Source organism: Trachypithecus francoisi, unplaced genomic scaffold (assembly GCF_009764315.1).
Source record: "Trachypithecus francoisi isolate TF-2019V2 unplaced genomic scaffold, Tfra_2.0 Contig01440, whole genome shotgun sequence".
Classification (NCBI taxonomy): Eukaryota; Metazoa; Chordata; class Mammalia; order Primates; family Cercopithecidae; genus Trachypithecus; species Trachypithecus francoisi.
In genome coordinates this window covers 15,092,154-15,113,367 of record NW_022681431.1, presented here as the reverse complement: position 1 = coordinate 15,113,367, position 21,214 = coordinate 15,092,154, and the positions used below count along the sequence as shown (strand labels likewise).

At 45.4% G+C, this 21,214-nt stretch overlaps 1 protein-coding gene and 1 pseudogene across 2 annotated transcripts in view; one reads left to right on the top strand and one right to left on the bottom strand.

Moving 5' to 3' along the window:
- Positions 1-21,214, bottom strand: part of EPHX2 (epoxide hydrolase 2) — a 59,179-nt gene that overhangs the window by 31,056 nt on the left and 6,909 nt on the right. The window contains exons 2-6 of one of the 2 annotated variants that reach the window (XM_033229322.1): positions 14,155-14,239; positions 11,451-11,610; positions 10,069-10,259; positions 7,595-7,717; positions 2,827-2,901 (exon numbers count right to left, since the gene is read on the bottom strand). In XM_033229322.1, coding sequence (XP_033085213.1) covers positions 2,827-2,901; positions 7,595-7,717; positions 10,069-10,259; positions 11,451-11,610; positions 14,155-14,239 — 634 coding nt within the window. The remainder of the gene's footprint in view (positions 1-2,826; positions 2,902-7,594; positions 7,718-10,068; positions 10,260-11,450; positions 11,611-14,154; positions 14,240-21,214) is intronic. The other variant, XM_033229326.1, reaches the window with a different exon arrangement.
- On the top strand, positions 8,982-9,455 carry LOC117093899 (annotated as a pseudogene).

Below are 21,214 nucleotides of genomic sequence, written 5' to 3'. Positions count from 1 at the left end.
CTCCTGTGCGTGGCCTCTCTCCCTTCGCCTATCTCTGCCTGAATGACATGGGCCTTGAGGAAGGTGGAGGCAGCAGAGAGAAGGAGCCTGGTTGTTTGAATGGCTGCGTGGACAGAGCCCACCGCACTGCACCGTGCTGTGCCGTAGGCGAGAAACACACTTGGTGTGAAGCCACTAAAAGGGACAGGGTGTTTGTAACAGCCACTAACCAGCCCTGACTATTATGGTGGAGTCCAGCCAAATGAACCAAATAATCAAAGTGCCCTGTTCTTACCCCAATTACATATCTCCACTATCCTAAAGGAAATGCAGGAGAACAATCAGAGCCACATTGTAGAAATTCACGGGGAACAATTCCACTTGGCTGTATCTCAGATGACTCCAAGCTGTGCCCCATACTGGAAGTTTCTTTTTTGGACAGTGCGGGGACATGGTCTCACTTTGTTGCCCAGGCTGGAGGGCAGGGGCATGATCATAGCTCACTGCAGCCTCAAACTCCTGGGCTCTAGCGTTCCTCCTACCTCAGTCTCCCAAGTAGCTGAGACCACAGATGCGCACCACCACCCCAGCTAATTTTTACATTTTTTGTAGAGATGGGAGTCTCACTATGTTGCCCAGGCTGGTCTCAAACTCCTGGCATTAAGTGATCCTCCTGCCCTGGGCTTCCAAAATGCTGGGATTACAGGTATAAGCCACCACACCTGGCCCCACAGGAAGTTTCATTCATAATTCCCAACAAGCTATTTTGCTCAAGAAAACATTAGGTGGGCATCTGGCAGTCCCTCTCACAAACTAGAGTGTTTATCAGAATTTGTTCCATCGTCTTTCCTTCAGCGCTTGGCAAAAGTAGACTTTAAATTTGATCTACCTTACACTGAGAAACGTTTCACATTCTAGGATCAAATAATCCTAGTTCGCCTGTGTTCTAGCACAGATCCCCACTAAACAGCTCACTCTTGAGCTTTATCATCTCAATAGGAAGCTGTGGACACTGAGGCTCACAGCTTCATATTGACTCAGCTGAGAAGCCCAGCAAACACATGTCCTTTCTCATCTCATTTCTTTTCTGTGTTAAGAAAAATGTCCATAAAGCCAGAATACAAAAAGATCTATGATCAACCCAGTTTAGGATTCAGTGGCTATCAATGCACCAGCCCCCTGAGAGCCTCGCGCAGCTGGGACTCCCCAGAAATTCACTGCCTGCTCTTAAATATGGGGTGGGGGAAAGACAAGGCGGGGTAAAGCGATTCTGATCACACTCCTTCAAAGTCAAATAAAGAATCTCTTGAAACTGGCTGGATATGCAAACCCTAAGGGAATTACAAGAATAACCCTGTCCACGGTTACAACCCAGCCCCCAACTCTGAGTGAAAAGCCCCTCACTCCTTTTTAGCACCAGAGAGATGAGATCTGAAGGCCCTGATTAAACATTCACCCCATCAGGAGAACCCAGAATTATAGAAGGGACGTCAGTGATGCTGAGCAGTAGCTTCAAGTCCCAGAAAAGCCTTTTCTTACTATGCAAACCCACTCGTGCTTGGATGCCCACTTTACGTTTATGGTGGCTGCCTCCACCCTCGCAGAACTCACTCTGAGCACAGATCCCATTCTGAGCAGACACCTCATCCTCGCTGTAACCAAACCACCCAGGTTGTGAATGTAAAATCCCTGGGGCCACGGAAGATCCTCCATTCATCTCAGAATTTCTCTCTGAGGTTCTCCTCCAGGACAGCAAAGGTCCCCAAGGTCTCCAAGGCCAGCACAGCCATAGCCTCCAGCTCTCCTGTTTGTCAGCTGCAGTTTATAGAGCACATGGCTGTTGGATACTATGCCCCGTGGTCTGCATATAACATTTCATTTAATTTTCACAGAAACAGCATGGAGAGACATCATTGCCATTTCATTATAAAGATGTGGATACTGATGCTCACAAGGATAAGATGTGTGTCCAAGGCTGCAATCTCAGTTAAATGGCAAAACCTAGATTCCAGCTGGGTTGACCTGGCTGCACAGTAGCTGTCTGGCCTTTTTTGCTGATGAGTTGGACCCACAGATTTAGGTCCTTTCGTATTTAAATGAGTCCAATGACAAATGAGGAAAAATCCCAAAGTGAATCCACGAGGATATACTAAACCCCTGCTCTGTGTCAGAAAGCCAAGTTAGATCTCCCAGCCAGGTCATAAGCCAGGGCCCTCTGTGTGTGGCCTTGGCCTTATGAAAACCCTTTAAAACAAAAGGAACATTTTAATGACCCTTTCCCTCTCTCTGCCCTTAATGTGGGCTCCTTGAGGACAGGTCTGTCTTGATCATCACTGCACCCCTTGTATTTGGCCTGTGCCTGACACAGAGGAAGTGCTTGATAAATGCCTGTTGAATGAAAACATGTTCTCCCCCAACACAGGCCAGCTGTGTGTGTGCTTTAGCCCCCCAGGCTGCCCAAGCCCCCTAGCCTGCTGTTCTGCGGGGGTTTGGCCACATCAGTCACACTGCTTTACAGAATCTGAGGCAGGCTCTGTCTTTCATTGATATCTGAGGAATGAGATTTGCAGGAAATATCATTTCCTTATAAATAGCGGATGTTCAATCACCCTCGATATTCAACAAATGTCACTGCTGGTCACTTTTTCTTTTTTTTTTTTGAGACAGGGTCTCACTCCATCACCCAGGCTGGAACACAGTGGTGTGATCACGGCTCACTGCAACCTCCACCTCCCAGGCTTAGGTTCAGGTGATCTTCCCAGCTCAGTCTCCTGGGTGTCTCTGCTGGTTGTTTTAGATGACCTGGTGGGACAGCACTCAGCTGACTGAAAGACAAAATTGACTCACCTTTATTGTCACGTACCCATGGCTCATGTCACTTGGATTGCAACAGGTCGGCAGAGGGGCCGGGGTATTGAGAAGCTGTAAGCAGGAAAGGTACAGTGAGAGAGACTGCCGCAGCCTCTGGTCAGGGGAGGCCTCAGAGATCACCTTTGCCATTCCATCCTGAGCCCTGCTGGCGACTGACCAGCCCATCTCCCTCTCCTGCCAGCACAGCCAGACTCCATTATCCCTCCTGCCTTCAGGTTAAGTGGAGCCCCAGGACTGAGTTCTGGCCAATGGATGCAGATGGAAGAGTGCAGCCTGGCACATTAAAACCCCCACACAATTCTCTACATTCCTAACTCCCCATCTTCCGGCCGGGTGTCCAGTGTGACCTCGAAAACCACATGTAGAAGACAGTGCATCCTCCATTACCCTGATCCCCAAATGACTGTGTGAGGCAAAGTCCCTGGCCACTGCCCACTGAACTTCACATAAGCAAGAAGCAAAAATCACTTGCTCTAAGCCAGAGAGTTTGGACTTTAATTAACATTATTCGCTTCTGTGGCAGCTCCTCAGATGGTCGCCCAGGCTCATGTGGGACACCATGCAAAGCTCACAGAGCAGTCACTCCATTACCGCTCCCCTCTGTCGAAAGGTCTCTCCTTCAAGTTGGCCAAAATCAAACTTTCTGGGCCTTTGTATTAGTTTGCTCCGGCTGCCATGACTAAATACCAGTGTATGTGGTTTCAAGAACAGATATTTATTTCCTCACAGTTCTGGAGGCTGGAAGTCCAAGATCAAGGTGCTGGCGGAGCTGGTTTCTCCTGAGGCCTCTCTCCTTGGCTGGCAGACGGCCGTCTTCTCCTTGTGTCTTCACGTGGACTTTCCCTTGTGTCCTCATGCTCCTGGCACCTCTGTGTGTGTCCTAATCTCTGCTCTTCTCCCTTTTTTTGGGGGTCTCTTCTCTGTCATCCAGGCTGGCATGCACTGATGTGATCACAGCTCACTGCAGCCCTGACCTCCTTGGCTCAAGGGATCCTCCCACCTCAGCCTCCTAAGTATCTGGAACTATAGGTGTGCACCACTATGGTCAGCTATTTTTTTTTTTTTTTTTTTTTTTAAGACAGGATCTTACTATGTCGCCCAGGCTGACCTCAAACTCTTGGCCTCAAGTGCTGGGAATGCAGGAGTGAGCCACAGCTCCTGTCCTTAATCTCTGCTTTTTCTAAAGAGACCAGTCAGATGAGATTAGAGCTCAGCCTTGTGACCTCATTTTAACTTCATTACCTCCTTGAATGCCCTTTTTTCAGACCCAGTCACATCCTGAGGTATTAGCGATTAGGACTTCACTGTATTAATTTTGGGGGACACAGTCTAGCCCCTAATAGCCTTCCACCAGCAGGTCCCAGGCCTATTCTCAGGAGTCCTTGAGGGCTTAGACTAACCCGTCTCAGTAAACAGGAAATTCCTGAACAAGCAGTCCTTATGGTGGCTATTGTACCTTACTGGAATCAGTTTCCCTGAGGCAGAAATAACAAGGAGCCTGCTACTGAGCACATGTGTGTGAATATCACCTCATGCGTGAACTCTGCTGCTGGACACACTGTGAATCCTATTGCTGGAATGGTCACTTTTAGTCCTAAAGATGTAACCCAAGAAAAAATTCATTCTTCTCAGTGACTCAGTTTTGTTACCTCTAAAATGGGGGCATAAGCTAAGAAATCCACCTTCTTTATAACCATAGGAGACTCTGCCTGGGCGTCTGCAGAGGGGGACACAGGAGATGAGCCTCCCCACCTCTGTGGCATCTGGAGAAGACCTGGGGGCAGGGAGGTACTCAGCGTGATGCGGGAGGGCATCCTGGTGTCCCCTGATGGTCACGAGTCCATAGTCAGGGGGAGCCAAGGCCCGTGAGCAGGGCCGGTGCCCCTTAGGGCCCCTCCTGCCAAGTGTCCTCAGTTTCCTAGATCACACACCAGGGGATGCCTCTGCTTTTGGGGGTGGGAAAAGTCGGGGGGTTCCTGCTTTAATGATCTTCTTGTATGTTTGTGCAATTTACAAAGCCTGTTCATGACTGATGCCCACTGCCTTCCTCTGAGAGAGAGACATAGGCTCCCCTGTTTAAAAAGGGGTGATTTTTCTGTGGGGATATAAAAGGGTATAGCTGCTATGAAAAACAGCACAGCATTTCTTCGAAAATTCAAAAATAGAATTTTGGTCAGGCACAGTGGCTCACGCCTGTAATCCTCATGCTTTGGGAGGCCAAGGCAGGTGGACCATGTGAGGTCAGGAGTTCAAGACCAGCCTGACCAACATGGGGAAACCCTATGTCTATTAAACATACAAAAATTAGCCAGAAATTGCTTGACCCCAAGAGGCGGAGGTTGCAGTGAGCCAATATTGTGCCACTGCACTCCAGCCTGGCCAACAGAGCAAGACTCCATCTCAAAAAAGAAATAATAATAATAAATAAAAGAAAAATAGAATTTCCATATGTCCAGCAATTCCAATCCTAGGTATATACCCAGAAGCATTGTAAACAGGGCCTCAAAGAGATACATGCACACCCACGTTCATAGCAGCACTATTCTCAATAGCCAGGAGGCAAAAGCAAGTCAGGCGTCCTTGAAAAGCTGAGTGGATAAACCCAATGTGGTCTATCCATAGAGTGGAGTAGTTAGTATTCTATCCTAAAAAGGAGGGAAATTCAGACCCATGCCACAACATGGGTGAACCTTGGAGACATTATGCTAAATGAAGTAAGCCAGTTACAAAAAGACAAATATTGTGATTCTACTTACATTAGGTCCCTACAGGAATCCAATTCACAGAGAAAAAAAGCAGGATGATGGGTGCCAGGGGCCAGGGCAGGGGGAATGGAGAGTTGGTGTTTGATGGTGCAGAGTTTCATGTGGGGAAGATGAAAAAGTTCTGGAGGTGAATGGTGGTGATGACTGCACAACAATGTACGTGTTCTTAACATCACTGAACTGTCCACACACACACACCACACACACACACACACACAAAGGTGGTAAATTTTATATTATATGTATTTTTCCACAATGAAAAAAATAGAAGGGGGATGATGTTCATTTTTCCTTCTATCTTCCTCTTCCTCCTATTCTGAGACAAAGAGAACTGAGACATGGTTTACTTTCCCAGTTTCACAAGACAGGTATCTGTGGCTCAGGTATGCTGAGGGGACAGACCTGGCAAGTGACACAGGCACATGGGTTCCCTGACCCCAAGTCTGATGCGCTTTCTTCTCTACTGCCTGGGACTTGCAGGTCTGTAGAAGGACAAATGAACAAAGCTTGGGCAAGATGCTTTAAGGTAATGGAGTCATTGGGTGTACATTTTAATTTACTCATTAAAGACCAAAAAAATCAATCTTGTCATGGGCTGAACTGTATCACTCTCAAAATTCACATGTTAAAGTCTTAGTGCCCAATACTTTTTTGTTTGTTTGTTTGTTTGTTTTTGGAGACAGAGTCTCGCTCTTGTTATCCAGGTTGGAGTGCAGTGGCACAATCTTGAATCATTGCAACCTCCACCTCCTGGGTTCAAGCTGTTCTCGTGCCTCAGACTCCAGAGTAGCTGGGATTACAGGTGCCCACCACTATGCTTGGCTAAATTTTTATATTTTTAGTAGAGACGGGGTGTAGCCATGTTACCAGGTTGGTGTCAAACTCCAGACATCAACTGATCTGCCCACCTCGGCCTCCCAAAGTGCTGTGATTACAAGAGTGAGCCACTGCGCCTAGCCTTAGCCCCAAATACTTTAGAACGCAACTATATTTGGAGATGAGGCCTTTACAGAACTAAGGTTAAAGGAAGTCATTAGGGCGGGCCCTAGTGCAATCTGACTGGTATCCTCATAAAAAGAGGAAGTTAGGAAGCAGAAAGACACAGAGAAAAACCAAGTGAGGACACAGAGAGAACGCGGCCACTTGCAAACCAAGGAGAGAGGCCTCAGGAGAAACCAACCCTGCTGGCACCTTGATCTTGGACTTCCAGCCTCCAGAACAGTGAGCAAATACGTGTCTATTGTTGAAGCCACACAGTCTGTAGTACTTTGTTATGGCAGCCCGAGCAAACTAACTCAGTTCCCTTTGAGGCAATGGCTGTGCATCCTTGGATGTGTGGCAGCCTCAGCTCAGTGCCAGCTCTCTCCTGCCTCTTCCTCCCGGTGCTCACAGGACGAGGGTGCTGTACTTCTGCAGGAGGCTGTGGACTAGGTGAGATCAGCGATTTTAGGTCACCCCAAACAAAGAAAGGTGCCTCAGACCTGGAGGAGCGGGCTAATCCCCAGGCAACCCCAGGGACATCATGACGGCTGTCCCATCCACCTCAGGGAGGGACAGGCTTTTCTTAAGAGGCTTCCTTCTGAGCTGGGTGGAACTAAAGGGCTGCACCTGAGTGCCAGCAGCACGCTTGGGCATGCCAGGTAGGGGCCCTGAAGCTTAGGGTAAACATTCTCCACACTTACTCTCAAAAGTGAAGTCAGGATGGCCTTGAACATCCTACTCTTGCTGCCAGTTATCTGGCCCTGGCACTAACACTAATATAAATTCTTGTCTCCCTGTTCACTGACTGCAGAGAAAGAGACAAGATGCTCCTTAGGGACATCATGTGACTGCACAGCGAGTGACGGACTTCCAACCAGCGGCACCCGGGAGTCATACACGGACTCCATGGACAGCAGTGTCTCTGCTCATGGTTTTCTCCTGAGTCCAGAAACCACAGACGATTGCAGGAAGCTTGGCTCGCTCAGAAGTCAAATTACCTGGATTCCGGTCACTTTTTCCAGTTCCCTCAGGGCTGTGTCAGTGTCCTGGACCAGGATGGTGACCATTCCCAAGTCACGGGCTGGCTTCAGATTAGCTCCCACGTCATCCAAGAAGACAACCTAAGCCCAAAACAGCATGGAAGAATCCCAGAAAGAAACTCACCAGAATGCAAACAGCGGCTATTTTGTGATGAGATGAAAAACTCTTTTTCTTTTGTAACCATCCACTGCGAAAATGGAAAGCATTTAATGACATCACATATGCTGAAAATACAGGTACATACAACCCCACACAGACCTACTGGCTTCAGCCACTTCTGAAATTGCAAGAGGATTAGGAGGGGATACACACTTATCAAGGTGACATTAAAATTCATCTGGGAAAATGAACAGGCATCAGTAGACCAAAAAACCGGTCTGGAAAAGAACTGTAGTGAGGGCTTAGAGTCAAACAATTGATGAAGTTACAAAAGGTAGAACTTTGGCACTAGAAAAGACACAGACACATCTATGAAATACATTCAAATACAAATCAGAATTTAGTTTCTAAGAAAAGTGTCATGTCCAATTGGTAAGGAAGATTGTTTAATGGCCTTGGTATCACTGGTTAACGGTTCGGGGGAATAAAATGGATCCTTACTTTACATCTTACCCCCAGATAGATTTTTAATGAATCAAACATTTATATGTAGTAAGAAAGTGCTAGGTTTGGTGGCTCACACCTGTAATCCCAGCACTTTGGGAGACTGGAAGGATTGGTTGAAACCAGGAGTTCAAGACTAGCATAGACAATATAGTGAGACCCCTCGTTACAACAAAAAGTAAAAAATTAGCCATGCATGGTGGCATGAACCTGTGGTCACAGCCACTTGGGAGGCTGAGGCAGGAGGATCACTTGAGCTCAGGAGTTTGCGGCTACAGTGAGCTATGATCGCACCACTGCACTCCAGCCTAGGTGACAGAGTGAGACTCTGTCTTTAAGAAAAAATAAATTAATTAGTTGAACAATAAATAAAAAGAAAAATCCTAGAAGTCATAGAAAGCATGGGTGCCTGCATTTACCATCTTGGACAAGGGAAGTCTAGAATTCTAAGCAGCTCATCCAACCTGGAAGCCATCGATAGGAAGACTGATATATTCCTGTGCAGGCATAGATTCAGAGCCCTGCTCTGAGGCTGACTGCAGGCACTGAGAAGAGCAGAAGCAAAGTCCAGGAGGAGAAAGGAGAGGTCCCAGGATGGAGCATGGCGAGGACTCCAAGGTTTGCTCTCATCAGCTTGTGGGGAGGTGGGGGGTTGGAAATGTGAGGGAAAAGAATGTAATCTCGGCCTCGCCGCCCCGCGTACAGCTCGCCCAGCGTCCGCCGCGCCTCGGCCAAGGCTTCAACAGACCACACCAAATGCCGTCTCAAATGGAGCACGCCATGGAAACCATGATGTTTACATTTCACAAATTCGCAGGGGATAAAGGCTACTTAACAAAGGAGGACCTGAGAGTACTCATGGAAAAGGAGTTCCTGGATTTTTGGAAAATCAAAAAGACCCTCTGGCCGTGGACAAAATAATGAAGGACCTGGACCAGTGCAGAGATGGCAAAGTGGGCTTCCAGAGTTTCTTTTCCCTAATTGCGGGCCTCACCATTGCATGCAATGACTATTTTGTAGTACACATGAAGCAGAAGGAAAGAAGTAGGCAGAAACGAGCAATTCCCTCCTCCCTGATAAGAGTTGTCCCAAAGGGTCGCTTAAGGAATCTGCCCCACAGCTTCCCCCATAGAAGGATTTCATGAGCAGATCAGGACCCTTAGCAAATGTAAAAATAAAATCTAAACTCCCATTTGACAAGCTGAGAAAGGAAAGTTAAATACCAATAAGCTTTTGATTTTTGTATTGTTTGCATCCCCTTGCCCTCAATAAATAAAGTTCTTTTTTAGTTCCGAAAAAAAAAAAAAAAAAAAAAAAAAAAAAAAAGAATGTAATCTCCATCCAATCACCTTTTGCAGATTAAAGTTGAGACACACAAAGAGAAGAGAGCTTTAGGATAGGTGATCTCCGGAGACAGGCTCAGGGCACAGGGTGTCTGGTGGCAGACCGTGGCTATACCGGAGCCCAAATCCACTCACCCTTTGTGGGGATGAACCTGACTACTAGTCTTGTGGCCTTGCAAGTCTCCTAGGATCTCCATTTCTTTGTTAGTAAACTGAGGCAACTGGGCTAAAACAGCTTTTACTGATGCCTATTTTGACCAAAGTTCTGTAAGAGCTATACAATGGAGCCAAATGCCCACCTCTGGGAGAACTTTCTAGATCAAAGAATGGGTAACAGTCTTTTAGGAGAAGCCATGGTCTGGGAGAAGTGGACTCAGAGCTGTCCTGCCAGGCCCCAGATGTATCCCACCTCCTCACTCCTCAGTTTTTCTCTGGTTGCAATATCTCTGAACATCCTTCTCCAACGTAAGGAAGTGTCTCCGTACCTCACTGGGGCTGGCCTTCAGGGTGTCCAGTAGAAACTTGTAGATCTGAGGTTCAGGTTTGACCATTCCCACCTGACACGACTCTATCAGGAAGTCAAAGTGTGTCTTCAGCTCACACATCAGCTGGGCCAGGCCATCTCTCTCAGCACGGTCATCCAGCCAGGTGTTGGTGAGGATGGCAGTTGTGAATCCTGAGCAAAAAGCCACCAGTAGATGGACCAGCTATAGACCTTTGCCCTGAGATGCTCCAGATGCCCCCAGGGACCCCAATGATAGGCCAAGCAGGTCGTGCTCACTTTTATCAATCTCTTATGCCCAGCTTTCAACCAACAAATTGGAAAATAATCATCTTGACCCATGAACACCTCTGACACAGACACAAGCGTGAGCTGCGTTCATTCAAGGCCTTCAGAAGCCCAGATGGAGATACTACCTTCCTTCCTCCTTGACAACAGTGGAGCAGCACTCTTACATTCATCAGCTCATTTGATCTCTACCACCTCAGGGGTGGACAGGGCCGATCTTCCTCTCCCAGATTCACAGATCAGCAAACAAGCTCAGGCAAGTTAGGAGCCGCCCAGAGCCACACGGCGAAGGTCCAGCGTTCGTTCTAGTCCATGCTACTGAAAACTCTGCTTGACTAAATTCCAGAATACCTGCCTTGGCAATCAGGGACTAGGTTCCTATTTCAAAACTAGAGAACTGTACATAGAGATAGGATTATCCTCTGGCTTTATCTGCCTAACCAGCGAGGGTGAGAACTAGGCAATGCTAGAAAGAAGACACTGAAGAGTTGATGGTGAGACTCTTCCCACGCAATAGGAGGGAGGAATTGCAGACACAGGATGGCTCAGCCACAATCAGGTAAGTCTACTGATAAGAGGGTGGAATGGTTTCAAGTATGCCTATGACAAGAGTCAGGTGCTCACAACAAGTCAGTGCCTGTGGATGAACTTGACCTCATATCTTAGACTATATGACATAATCTGAGCCCATGTCACCCAACTCATAGCTTGGACACTCTGATATCCAGAGGCTGAGAAAATCACAGTTGCTAAAAAGGCCTTGTTTTTTAATCACTGTAACAAAAGATCGTGTCATTTGGGTCATTACTAAAGTGCCATTGAAGGGGAGAATGATGCTCACAAGGCAGTCATGGGCATTAGTTGCTTTATTAAGTAAAATTCTGCCATTTTTCCAGCTATTCTAATAGTGCTGCTTTTGCCACTGGATAAAACTTGCTCTGGGGCCATGTTTAAAGAGGCTTTCCATCATGGCTCAGAAGATCTGTGATCTTAAAACTCACTTCTATGGATTCTGACCTAATGCTCCCAAGGGTTCTGTGTGGTCAGGTCTGAGAATGGCCAGCATCAGATCCTTACCTTTCTTCCTGAGCATGAGAACTGCCTGGAGCATGGGGCGGTTGATCTTTCTGGCTGAAATCGCCTTGCCAAAGATTTCATTTACAGAGAAATTCTTGGGGAGGCAGACTTCAGAGGTCTCGGAGCACTTCCTACAGTTTTCTTCCATGAGTGGTATCCACTGTCAAAGTGAAGTGAGGGGACAATTTGTACAGCCATTCAGAAAAGCTCTGGCAGGATCTACTATATCTAAACATATGCATTCCCTGTGACCAAGCAATTCTATTCCTGGACACATACCCACTGGAAATGTCAACATATATTCTCCAAAAGACATGGCCAAAAATGTTCATAGCTGTACTCTTCCTAGGAGTCCCAAACCAGAAACCACCCAAACGCCCACTAACAACAGAATGGATAGACTGTATTATATTCACCCACAGTCACAGCAGTGCTATCCCTAAGAGGCCATCTCAGCTGCTATACTCTTAGCCCATCTCAGCCACTATAACAAAAGACCAGAGTCTGGGTGGCTCATAAACAGCAGAAATTTATTTCTCACAGTTCTGAAGGCTGGGAAGTCCAAGATCAAGGCTCCAGCAAATTTGGTGTCTGGTTAGGGCCTGCCTTCTCTTTCACAGATGGCACCTTCTTGCTGTCTTCACATGGTAGAAGTGGCTCAATAGCTCTCTGGGATCTCTTTTATAAGTGCACTGATCTCACTCCTGAGGGTTCCACCCTCATGACCCAATTACATCCTGAAGGCCCCACCTCTTAATAACATCACCTTGGGGGTTAGGATTTCAACATAGGGATTTTGGGGGGGACACAGACACTTGGACCATAGCAAGCCCCAAAATGGAAACTACCCAAATGTACACTGTTATGGGCTAAACTGTGTCCTCTAAAAACTCCTGTGTTGAAGTCCTAACCCCCAGAGCCTCGTGATGTGACTACATTTCAAAACCAGGCCTTTAAAGAGATACTTAAGGTAAAATGAAGCCATTACGATGAATCTTAATCCAGTATGACTGGTGCCCACATAAGAAGAGGAGATGAGGACACAGACACACACAGAGGGATGACCATGTGAGGACATAGGGAGAAGACAGCCAAGAACTTGCTTTTTTCCCCTCTTTCTCTGCTTTCTACCATGTGAGGATACACTAAGAAGGTGGCCATCTGCAAACCAAGAAGAGAGCCCTCACCAGACACTGAACCTGCCAGTGCCTTCATCTTGGACCTCCCAGCCTCCAGAACTGTGAGCTATACATGTTTGTTGTTTAAGCCACACAGTCTATGGCATGTTTGCTGTAAGCAGCAGCTGAAGGTGCTATATAAGACACAAATACAATTGTATTAGCAAACTAATACACTCACTAATAGCAGAACGGATTGTGATAGCTATACATCATCATAGCAGCACTATTTGTAATAGTCCCAAACTGAAAACTACCCAGGCCCCCATCAATAGAAGGATGGATAGACTGGGGTATATGAATGTGATGGAATGCCATGCAGCAATGAGAATAAAATGATCTATGGCAACATGCAACAACTATGAGTTTCACTCATACAATGTTGAGCAAAAGATGCCAGACACAAAAGAGCTGATCTGCACCATTCCATTTACATAAAGTCCAAAACAGGTAAAATGTTCTGTTGGGATAGAAGTCAGAAAGGTACTACTCTTGGAGGGATGGTGTCCAGAGTGGGGATATGTGTTGCCTACAGCGCTGAGAATGTTTTGTTTCTTGAGCTGGGTGCTGGTGACAGCAGTATACTCAGTGTGTGGAAAGTCATCAGGCTGTACGCTACATGTACTTTTCTGTCTGTATAGTATACATACATGAAAAATTAAAAGATGACATTCATTCCCAAGATAAGAATTTTTTTTTAAAGACAAGTCAAGTGTAAATAGACTCTAGCATGATATAATTTAGTCTTCCAGGCTTCTTCCCTCTAGCCATGCCAGTTTCCTAGAAGGTACACACAGACTATCAGAAACCACTAAAGGAGTCTGAATGAAACGCAGGATTTTCATAGCAATTACTAGAAATTCACTCTAAATTCTGTATGTTCATTGAAAATATAGGCTGGGCATGGTGGCTCATACCTGTAATCCTAGCATTTTGGAACACCAAGGTGAGTGGATTGTTTGAGCCCAGGAGTTCAAGACCAGTCTGGGTAACATGGTGAAATCCCACTTCTAGCAATAATAATAATAATACAAAACACAGCTGGGCATGGTGATGTGTGCCTGTAGTCCCAGCTACTTGGGAGGCTGAGGTGGGAGGATCATCTCAGCCCAGAAGGTAAAGGCTGCAGTGAGCCATGATCGTGCCACTGCACTCCAGCCTAGGCAATAGAGTAACACCCTGTCTCAGAAAAAGAAGAAAGAAGGAGAAGAAAATATATAGCATTTCCCTCTTTCTTACCTTCCAACAATATTAGTGAGGTTTTTTTATGGATTAAATAAAAAGTCAATAATTCAATAATGTTCTTCCCAATAGTTTCATCACAGTTTTCATTCACCAGTTGCCACAATATATTAGCATGTATGTTTTAAGGTGACTGCAATATTCCCATTAATACTATTAATACAACATTTGCCTTTACAGAAAAGGTGGGTGTTTGCTATTATGATGGGCCCTAAGTTCGGGGAGATAGGCACATAGGCAGAGAACGTCCATCCAAAGGGCTCTGTGTGGTGATATCCCCTCACCTGGGAAAGTGTGATCTCTCCTCTCATGAGCCGGGTAGTGGCACCCTCCGGGCCCCCTTTATGGAAAGCATCATTCAGAAGGCCTCTGGAAAACATAAAGAACATCAGGAATGTTCTGTGGATTTCGTCATGGCAGCACATGGAAACAGACGCTGTTCATATTCATTGAGAAGCAGCCACTAGAAAGGCATACTGCCAGGAACCGGAAAATGCAAACACAGTTCAAATTGGGATCTTTGTCCGCAAGGACCCAATCAGCTGAGGACATGAGACCATACAGTAAATCACAATATGTTCCACGGAGAAGCTGCTCATGGGAAACCACCTGATAGCAGCTTCAACCAGAGGTGCTTCCTACTTTACCATTTAAGGGTCAGAACCAAGAGTGGGCACGTGGCCATTACTGTCCTCGTGTGCACCAGGCATGGTCTCGAAGAACTTTTTCATGAGTTCACCTTCTTCAAATGGAATGGAATATGTTTTTTCTGGTTTCGATTCTGCCTGTCTAGTTTCTATTTTATCTTAATCTCATCTTCTAACCTTTAAAAAGTTTCCTGTATTAGTCTGTTCTCACACTGCTATAAAGAAGTACCTCAGATCAGATAATTTACAAAGAAAAAAGATTTAATTTGTTCATGGTTCTGAAGGCTGTAGAGGAAGTATGGCTGGGGAGGCCTCAGGGAACTCACAATCATGGTGGAAGGTGAAGGGGAAGCAAGGCATGTCTTACATGGTTGGAGCAGGAGGAAGAGAGAGAGGGGAGAAGTGCTACACACTTTTATAAACTAGATCTCACGAAAACTCACTCACCATCACGAGAACAGCAAGGAGGAAATCCACCCACACGATCCAATCACCTCCCACCAACTCCCTCCTCCAACATTAGGGATTACAGCTGGACATGAGATTTGGGTGGGGACACAAATTCAAACCATATCACTGTGTTAAGTTGTGTGCCCCCATCCCAAATACATACATTGAAGTTCTAACTTCCAATACCTCAGGATGTGACTGTATTTGGAGAGTGGGTCTTTAAGAGGTAATTTAAGTTAAATAAGATCATACAGATGGGCTCTAATCCAACAACAGGACTGATGCCCTTATAAGAAGATTAGGACACAGACACACACAGAGGGTCAACCATGTGAGGATACAGGGAGAAGAACACTGTTAATAAGCCAAGGAGAGAGTCCTCAGAAGGAACCAACCCTGCTGACATCTTGATCTTGGACTTCCAGCCTCCAGAGCTGTGAGAGAAAACATTTCTATTGTTGCCATGCAGTCTATGTTTGCTGTTACAGCAGCCCCAGTAAATAAGTACACTGAGTAACAGAACAAATGTATTTATGTGTACAAATGCATTTGTTCTGTTACTCATGTCTGTAAAGTAATTTTAACTGGCTTGCCAATTCCAGATGAATTCCAGTTGAATTGGCAAGCCAGTTAAAATTACCAGCCCTGAGTAACAGAACAAATATCCCCATCCCGGGAGCTTTATTTTTGATAATAGTCAAGTATATCTTTTATCAGACACCCTCTTGCAGGTAACAGTGGTCAGCTCTGGACCAACTATAAGGAGACGTATACCTAATATCTGTGGCCTTGCTCAACTTTTCAATGTCAGCAACGGTTTGCCCAAACCTTTGCCAACAGTTTTTGGTTTTTTAAAACAGCTTTCTTAAGGTATAATTACTGCTATGGTTTGAACACTTGTCTCCTCTGAAACTCATGTTGAAATTTAATCCCCAATGTGGCAATATTGAGAGGTGGGCCTTTAAGAAGTGATTGGATCATGAGGGCTCCACCTTCATGGATGGATTAATTCATCCATGGGACAACGGGTTATCATGGGATTGGGACTAGTGGCTTCACAAGAAGTAGAAGTGAGGCCTGAGCTAGCACATTGAGTCCCCCTCACCATATGATGCCCTGTGCTACCTTGAGACTCTGCAGAGAGTCCCTACCAGCAAGAATGCCCTCACTAGATGCTACCAGCAAGAATGCCCTCACTAGATGCAACCCCTCAACCTTGGAATTCTCAGCCTCCATAACTGTAAGAAATAAATTCCTTTTCTTTATAAATTACCCAGTTTCAGATATCATGTTGTAAGCAACAGAAAATGGACTAAGACAATTACATAGCATTAAATTTATATATTATGATGATTCAATGATTTGCAGTAAATTTACAGTTGTGTAAGCATCACCACATTCCAATTTTAGAACATTTCCACCTCCTCCAAAAGACTCCTGGTTCCTTTCAGTATCTGCTCCTCAGTATTAAGAAGCAATGCAATATTCAACTTAACAATCCTATTGAGCATCTTAGGTATGCGAGGCATTGTACTATGTGCTGTGATGCAAAAGTGGAAAAATATGATGCTATTCACAGGAAGCTCACAGAAGAACAAGGGAAGCAAAGTATAAACAAATAACTACAACATACTAGGTGAGTGGGAAAACAAGGGGAAAATTATTCCTTCTCCCTGTAGAATGGCAGATGATAAAAGAAGAGGAACTAGGGAAAGAATATAACTACACAGCAAGAAGATACCACTGCATCTATAAAACAAAGGCAGGTGGTCATTAAAAAAAAAGCAACTTGATACAACAAGAACATTCTTGGTATTGGAAAACATGAATTCCTAATTTTAAGGATGCTTAATGAAGGCAGTGAACAGTAAAATGGCTTTCATAGAAAATGAAATTGTTGAATCAAAGGACAAGGAATGCTCTCTTTGGCCTTTGTTACAAGCAGGCTTTAAAAAAAAGGGAACTAGGAATAGGTGGATGGAAAGTTATCTGACAGGAATTCTCGCTGGTTTACAGAAACAATATTGCTTAGTGATTGGCTAGGTGGCAGGCCACGTTTCCATTAGCAACCAGAACAGTCAGTTTCCTTGAACCCTTTACTATAATTTTGATGAATGCATAAGTTAAACAAAGAATTGGAGAAACTAGTGCCTGAGTATGAGGGGTAGGTTGTGAAAAGAAACCCATTAAGATCCCACCAGGGTTTTTTCAGACCCCAAAGTCTGACTGAATAATAATAGCATTCTTACCCATCAGGGTCCACTAAGATTAAGAAACTGTTCAAGACTCTCGGGAAAGCTTTCCAGACCCTACACCCTAAAGATTAGATAGAGATTGAATGAAACACTCCTGCTTGTAGGTACAATCCCACAGGTAGCATGGAGCTTAAAATGTATATAAGCACTAGAAAAAAACTTGCAACTTTGAGTCTGGTGAGTTACTCCAACCTTCTCCCATAACAGGTTGCAGAAATAAACTCCCTTCTTTCCCAGTCTGTCTGCATCTTGTTATTGGGCCACGGGAACAAGCAGCTGGACCTCATTCTGTTCAGGAACAGCTACACATTTGTGGAAGTTGATCATCTGAATTGATTCTATACTCAACTAAAACAGAGTGGAGAAGCCAAGGGGAAAAAACATCCAAGGTTCAAAACATTGTTCCAAGAATGTAATTCTGAGAAAAGAGAAAGGAAGAAACCAGTCAGGCAGACAGCTAGGGTGAGTCCTCGGTTAAATTATTTCAAACAAAAGTACAGCCAGTGAAATAAAGTTGTAAGCACAGATAACGGAACTTGCCTAAGACATACCCACAGCCGCAAAGATAAGAAAGGTTATACAGGTGACTTAGCCAGATATCCTCGCAATGGAAAATTCCATCCCCTGACACATGCACAGTAAGGGCAACAAAGCAAAATGGAGTAACTCAAGCTAAGAGCCCGCAGCTGTACTAGGAGGATGGGGTGGAACTACCAGAAATGCACACCTTATGCAAATTAGATGCCCAGCCCCACATGGATTTCTTACGAAAGCCTCTGTATCCAAACTGTGAATCAGCAACCCATTTTTCCAGGACCCCTCTCTGTGGCAGAGAGCTTTCTTCTTTCGCTTATTAAACTTCTTTCCTTTATTAAACTTTGGCTCCAACCTCATCCCTGGTGTCCATGTTCCTTAACTTTGGTTGTCAGACAAAGGACTCAGGGTACCACCTCAGCTAACAAGAAGATTGCTACATTGTGATGCACTGGTGAGACTGTAACAATTCTCTGCAAGCCCAACTGCTGGAACTGCTTGTTGTAACTGGAAACCAGTTTTAACTCTAGCTTCTCAGATAATTTGCTACAACTCTAGGACCAATTTTGCCCATGGCTGTTGCTCACCAATCAGAGCTTGGCAGCTCCCCAAACTCTTAGAGTGCCAATGAACTTTCTCAAAGAGCAATTCACCATTTCTCCTTTTTCACAAAACCTCTAACTTTGTCTTTGTTCTTGGGACATATCAAAGACCACCGGATCTGCGTGTGCGCCCCAAATTGCAACTCTTTCTTCCCAAATAAAACATTAAATTTAGAGATTAATCTCTACATCTCCGTTTTGACTTTGACACACTGTTCAATTATAGGGTGTGAGTTATGGTGTCCAGTGTATGGCATTTTATGGCTACGTGGCTTCAGTTAGTCTAGAGCCCACCTAGCCAATGACTTCAAGAAGTAATTAGCTAAAGGCAGAGAGTGAGCTGTGTAAACAGACAAACTAAATATGGCCTGAGAAGGACTCTGTATTTCTTTTTTTTTTTTTTTTTTTGAGACGGAGTCTTGCTCTTTCGCCCGGGCTGGAGTGCAGTGGCCGGTTCTCAGCTCACTGCAAGCTCCGCCTCCCGGGTTTTAGGCCATTCTCCTGCCTCAGCCTCCGGAGTAGCTGGGACTACAGGCGCCCGCCACCTCGCCCGGCTAGTTTTTTTTTTTGTATTTTTAGTAGAGACGGGGTTTCACCATGTTAGCCAGGATGGTCTCGATCTCCTGACCTCGTGATCCGCCCGTCTCGGCCTCCCAAAGTGCTGGGATTACAGACTCTGTATTTCTATATTTGAGTCCTTGTAGACGAACTGCAACCTAGCTTAATAGGTAGACAAGACTGAAACCCTAACTTAGGAGTAGCACCTGTAACAAAAGCTGAATCTTGGCCAATCCAAGTGGCTGTACTTCAACCATCCATACACTGCTGAGTGTTCAAACTGTGTTCAAATAAGGCAAATGCTGAGCTGTAACTAATCCGGCTATTCTGTACCTCACTTCCAATTTCTGTAGGTCATTCCCGTTTTTTGTCTGTAAATCTTCTACCACCTGGCTGCATGGAAGTCTCTGTAAATCTGCTGTGATTCTGGGGGCTGCCCAACTTGCAAATCATTCATTGTGAGACGTGAGGCCAGCTGGACTTCTGGGGACTGGGGGAACTTTCCTGTCTTACAAGAGGATTGTAAAATGCACCAATCAGCACTCTGTAAAATGCACCAATCAGCGCTCTGTAAAACGCACCAATCAGTGCTCTGTACAATGCACCAATCAGCAGGATTCTAAAAGTAGCGGGGAAGATTGAGAAAAGGGCACTCTGATAGGACAGAAACGGACATGGGAGGGGATAATAAGAGAATAAAAGCTGGCCACCCCAGCCAGCAGTGGCAACCTGCTCGGGTCCTCTTCTACACTGTGGAAGTTCTGTCCTTTTGCTCTTCACAATAAACCTTGCTACCACTCACTCTTTGGGTCTGTGCCATCTTTAAGAGCAGTAACACTCACTGCAAATGCCCGCGGCTTCATTCTTGAAGTCAGCGAGATCACGAACCCACCAGCAGGAACCAACTCCAGACATATCTTGGTGGCTCGTCCAGGATATTACCATGCAGTGAGTACCATCAGATCCCTTTTGCTTGCTATTCTGTCCTATTTTTCCTTAGAATCTGGGGGCTAAACACTGGGCACCTGTCATCCAGTTAAAAGCAAGTAGCGTGGCTGTCAGACTAAAGACATGGGTGTCAGGCTTTCTAGGAAAGGCAAGGATGCAGGTTTTCGAGAACGCATTGGTAAGGGCCACTAAATCCGACCTTCACTAAATCCGACCTTCCTCGGTCCTCTTTGTGGTCTGGAAGGAAAACAAGTGTTTCTGCTGCTGCTTCGGTGAGTGCAACTATTTGGAAGAGCAGGACTCAGAGACCATTGCAGGTTCTTGGGTAGGGTGGGGGTGGGGAGCAGACCAAAACTGCAGGTGGTATTTTACTTTCAGATGAGAAACACTCAGGCATCAACAAGCTCACCCTTGAAATACATCCTAAGCCATTGGGACTAATTTGACCCACAAACTCTGAAAAAGAAGCAGCTTATTTTTTTTTTTCTGCACTATGGCCTGGCCCCAATATTCTCTCTCTGATGGGGAAAATTGTTCACCTGAGGGAAGTATAAATTACAATACTATCCTGGTGCTTGACCTTTTCTGTAAGAGGGAAGGCAAATGGAGTTAAATACCTTATGTCCAGGTTTTCTTTTCATTAAAGGATAATCCACAACTACGCAAAACTTGCAATTTACATTCCACAGGAGGTCCTCTCAGCTTACCTCCATATCCTAGCCTCCCTACAGCTCCTCTTCCTGTTAATGATGAGCCTCCTCTAATCTCCCCCACCCAGAAGGAAACAAGCAAAGAAATCTCCAAGGGACCATAAAACCCCCGGGCTATCAGTTATGTCCTCTTCAAGCTGTAGGGGGAGGGGAATTTGGCCCAACCTGGGTACATGTCCCCTTCTCCCTCTCTGATTTAAAGCAGATCAAAGTTGACCTGGGGAAGTTTTCAGATGATCCTGATAGGTATACAGATGTCCTACAGGGACTAGGGCAAACCTCTGACCTCATTTGGAGATGTCATGCTATTGTTAGATCAAACCCTGCCCTTTAATGAAAAGAATGCAGCTCTAGCTGCAGCCTGAGAGTTTGAAGATACCTGGTATCTTAGTCAAGTAAATGATAGAATGACAGCTGAAGAAAGGGACAAATTCCCTACCGGTCAGCAAGCCGTCCCCAGTATGGATCCCCACTGGGACCTAGACTCAGATCATGGGGACTGGAGTTGCAAACATCTGTTAACCTGTATTCTAAGAGGACTAAGGAGAATTAGGAAAAAGCCTATGAATTATTAAATGATGTCCACTGTAACTCAGGGAAAGGAAGCAAATCCTACCTTCCTTGAGTGGCTATGGGAGGC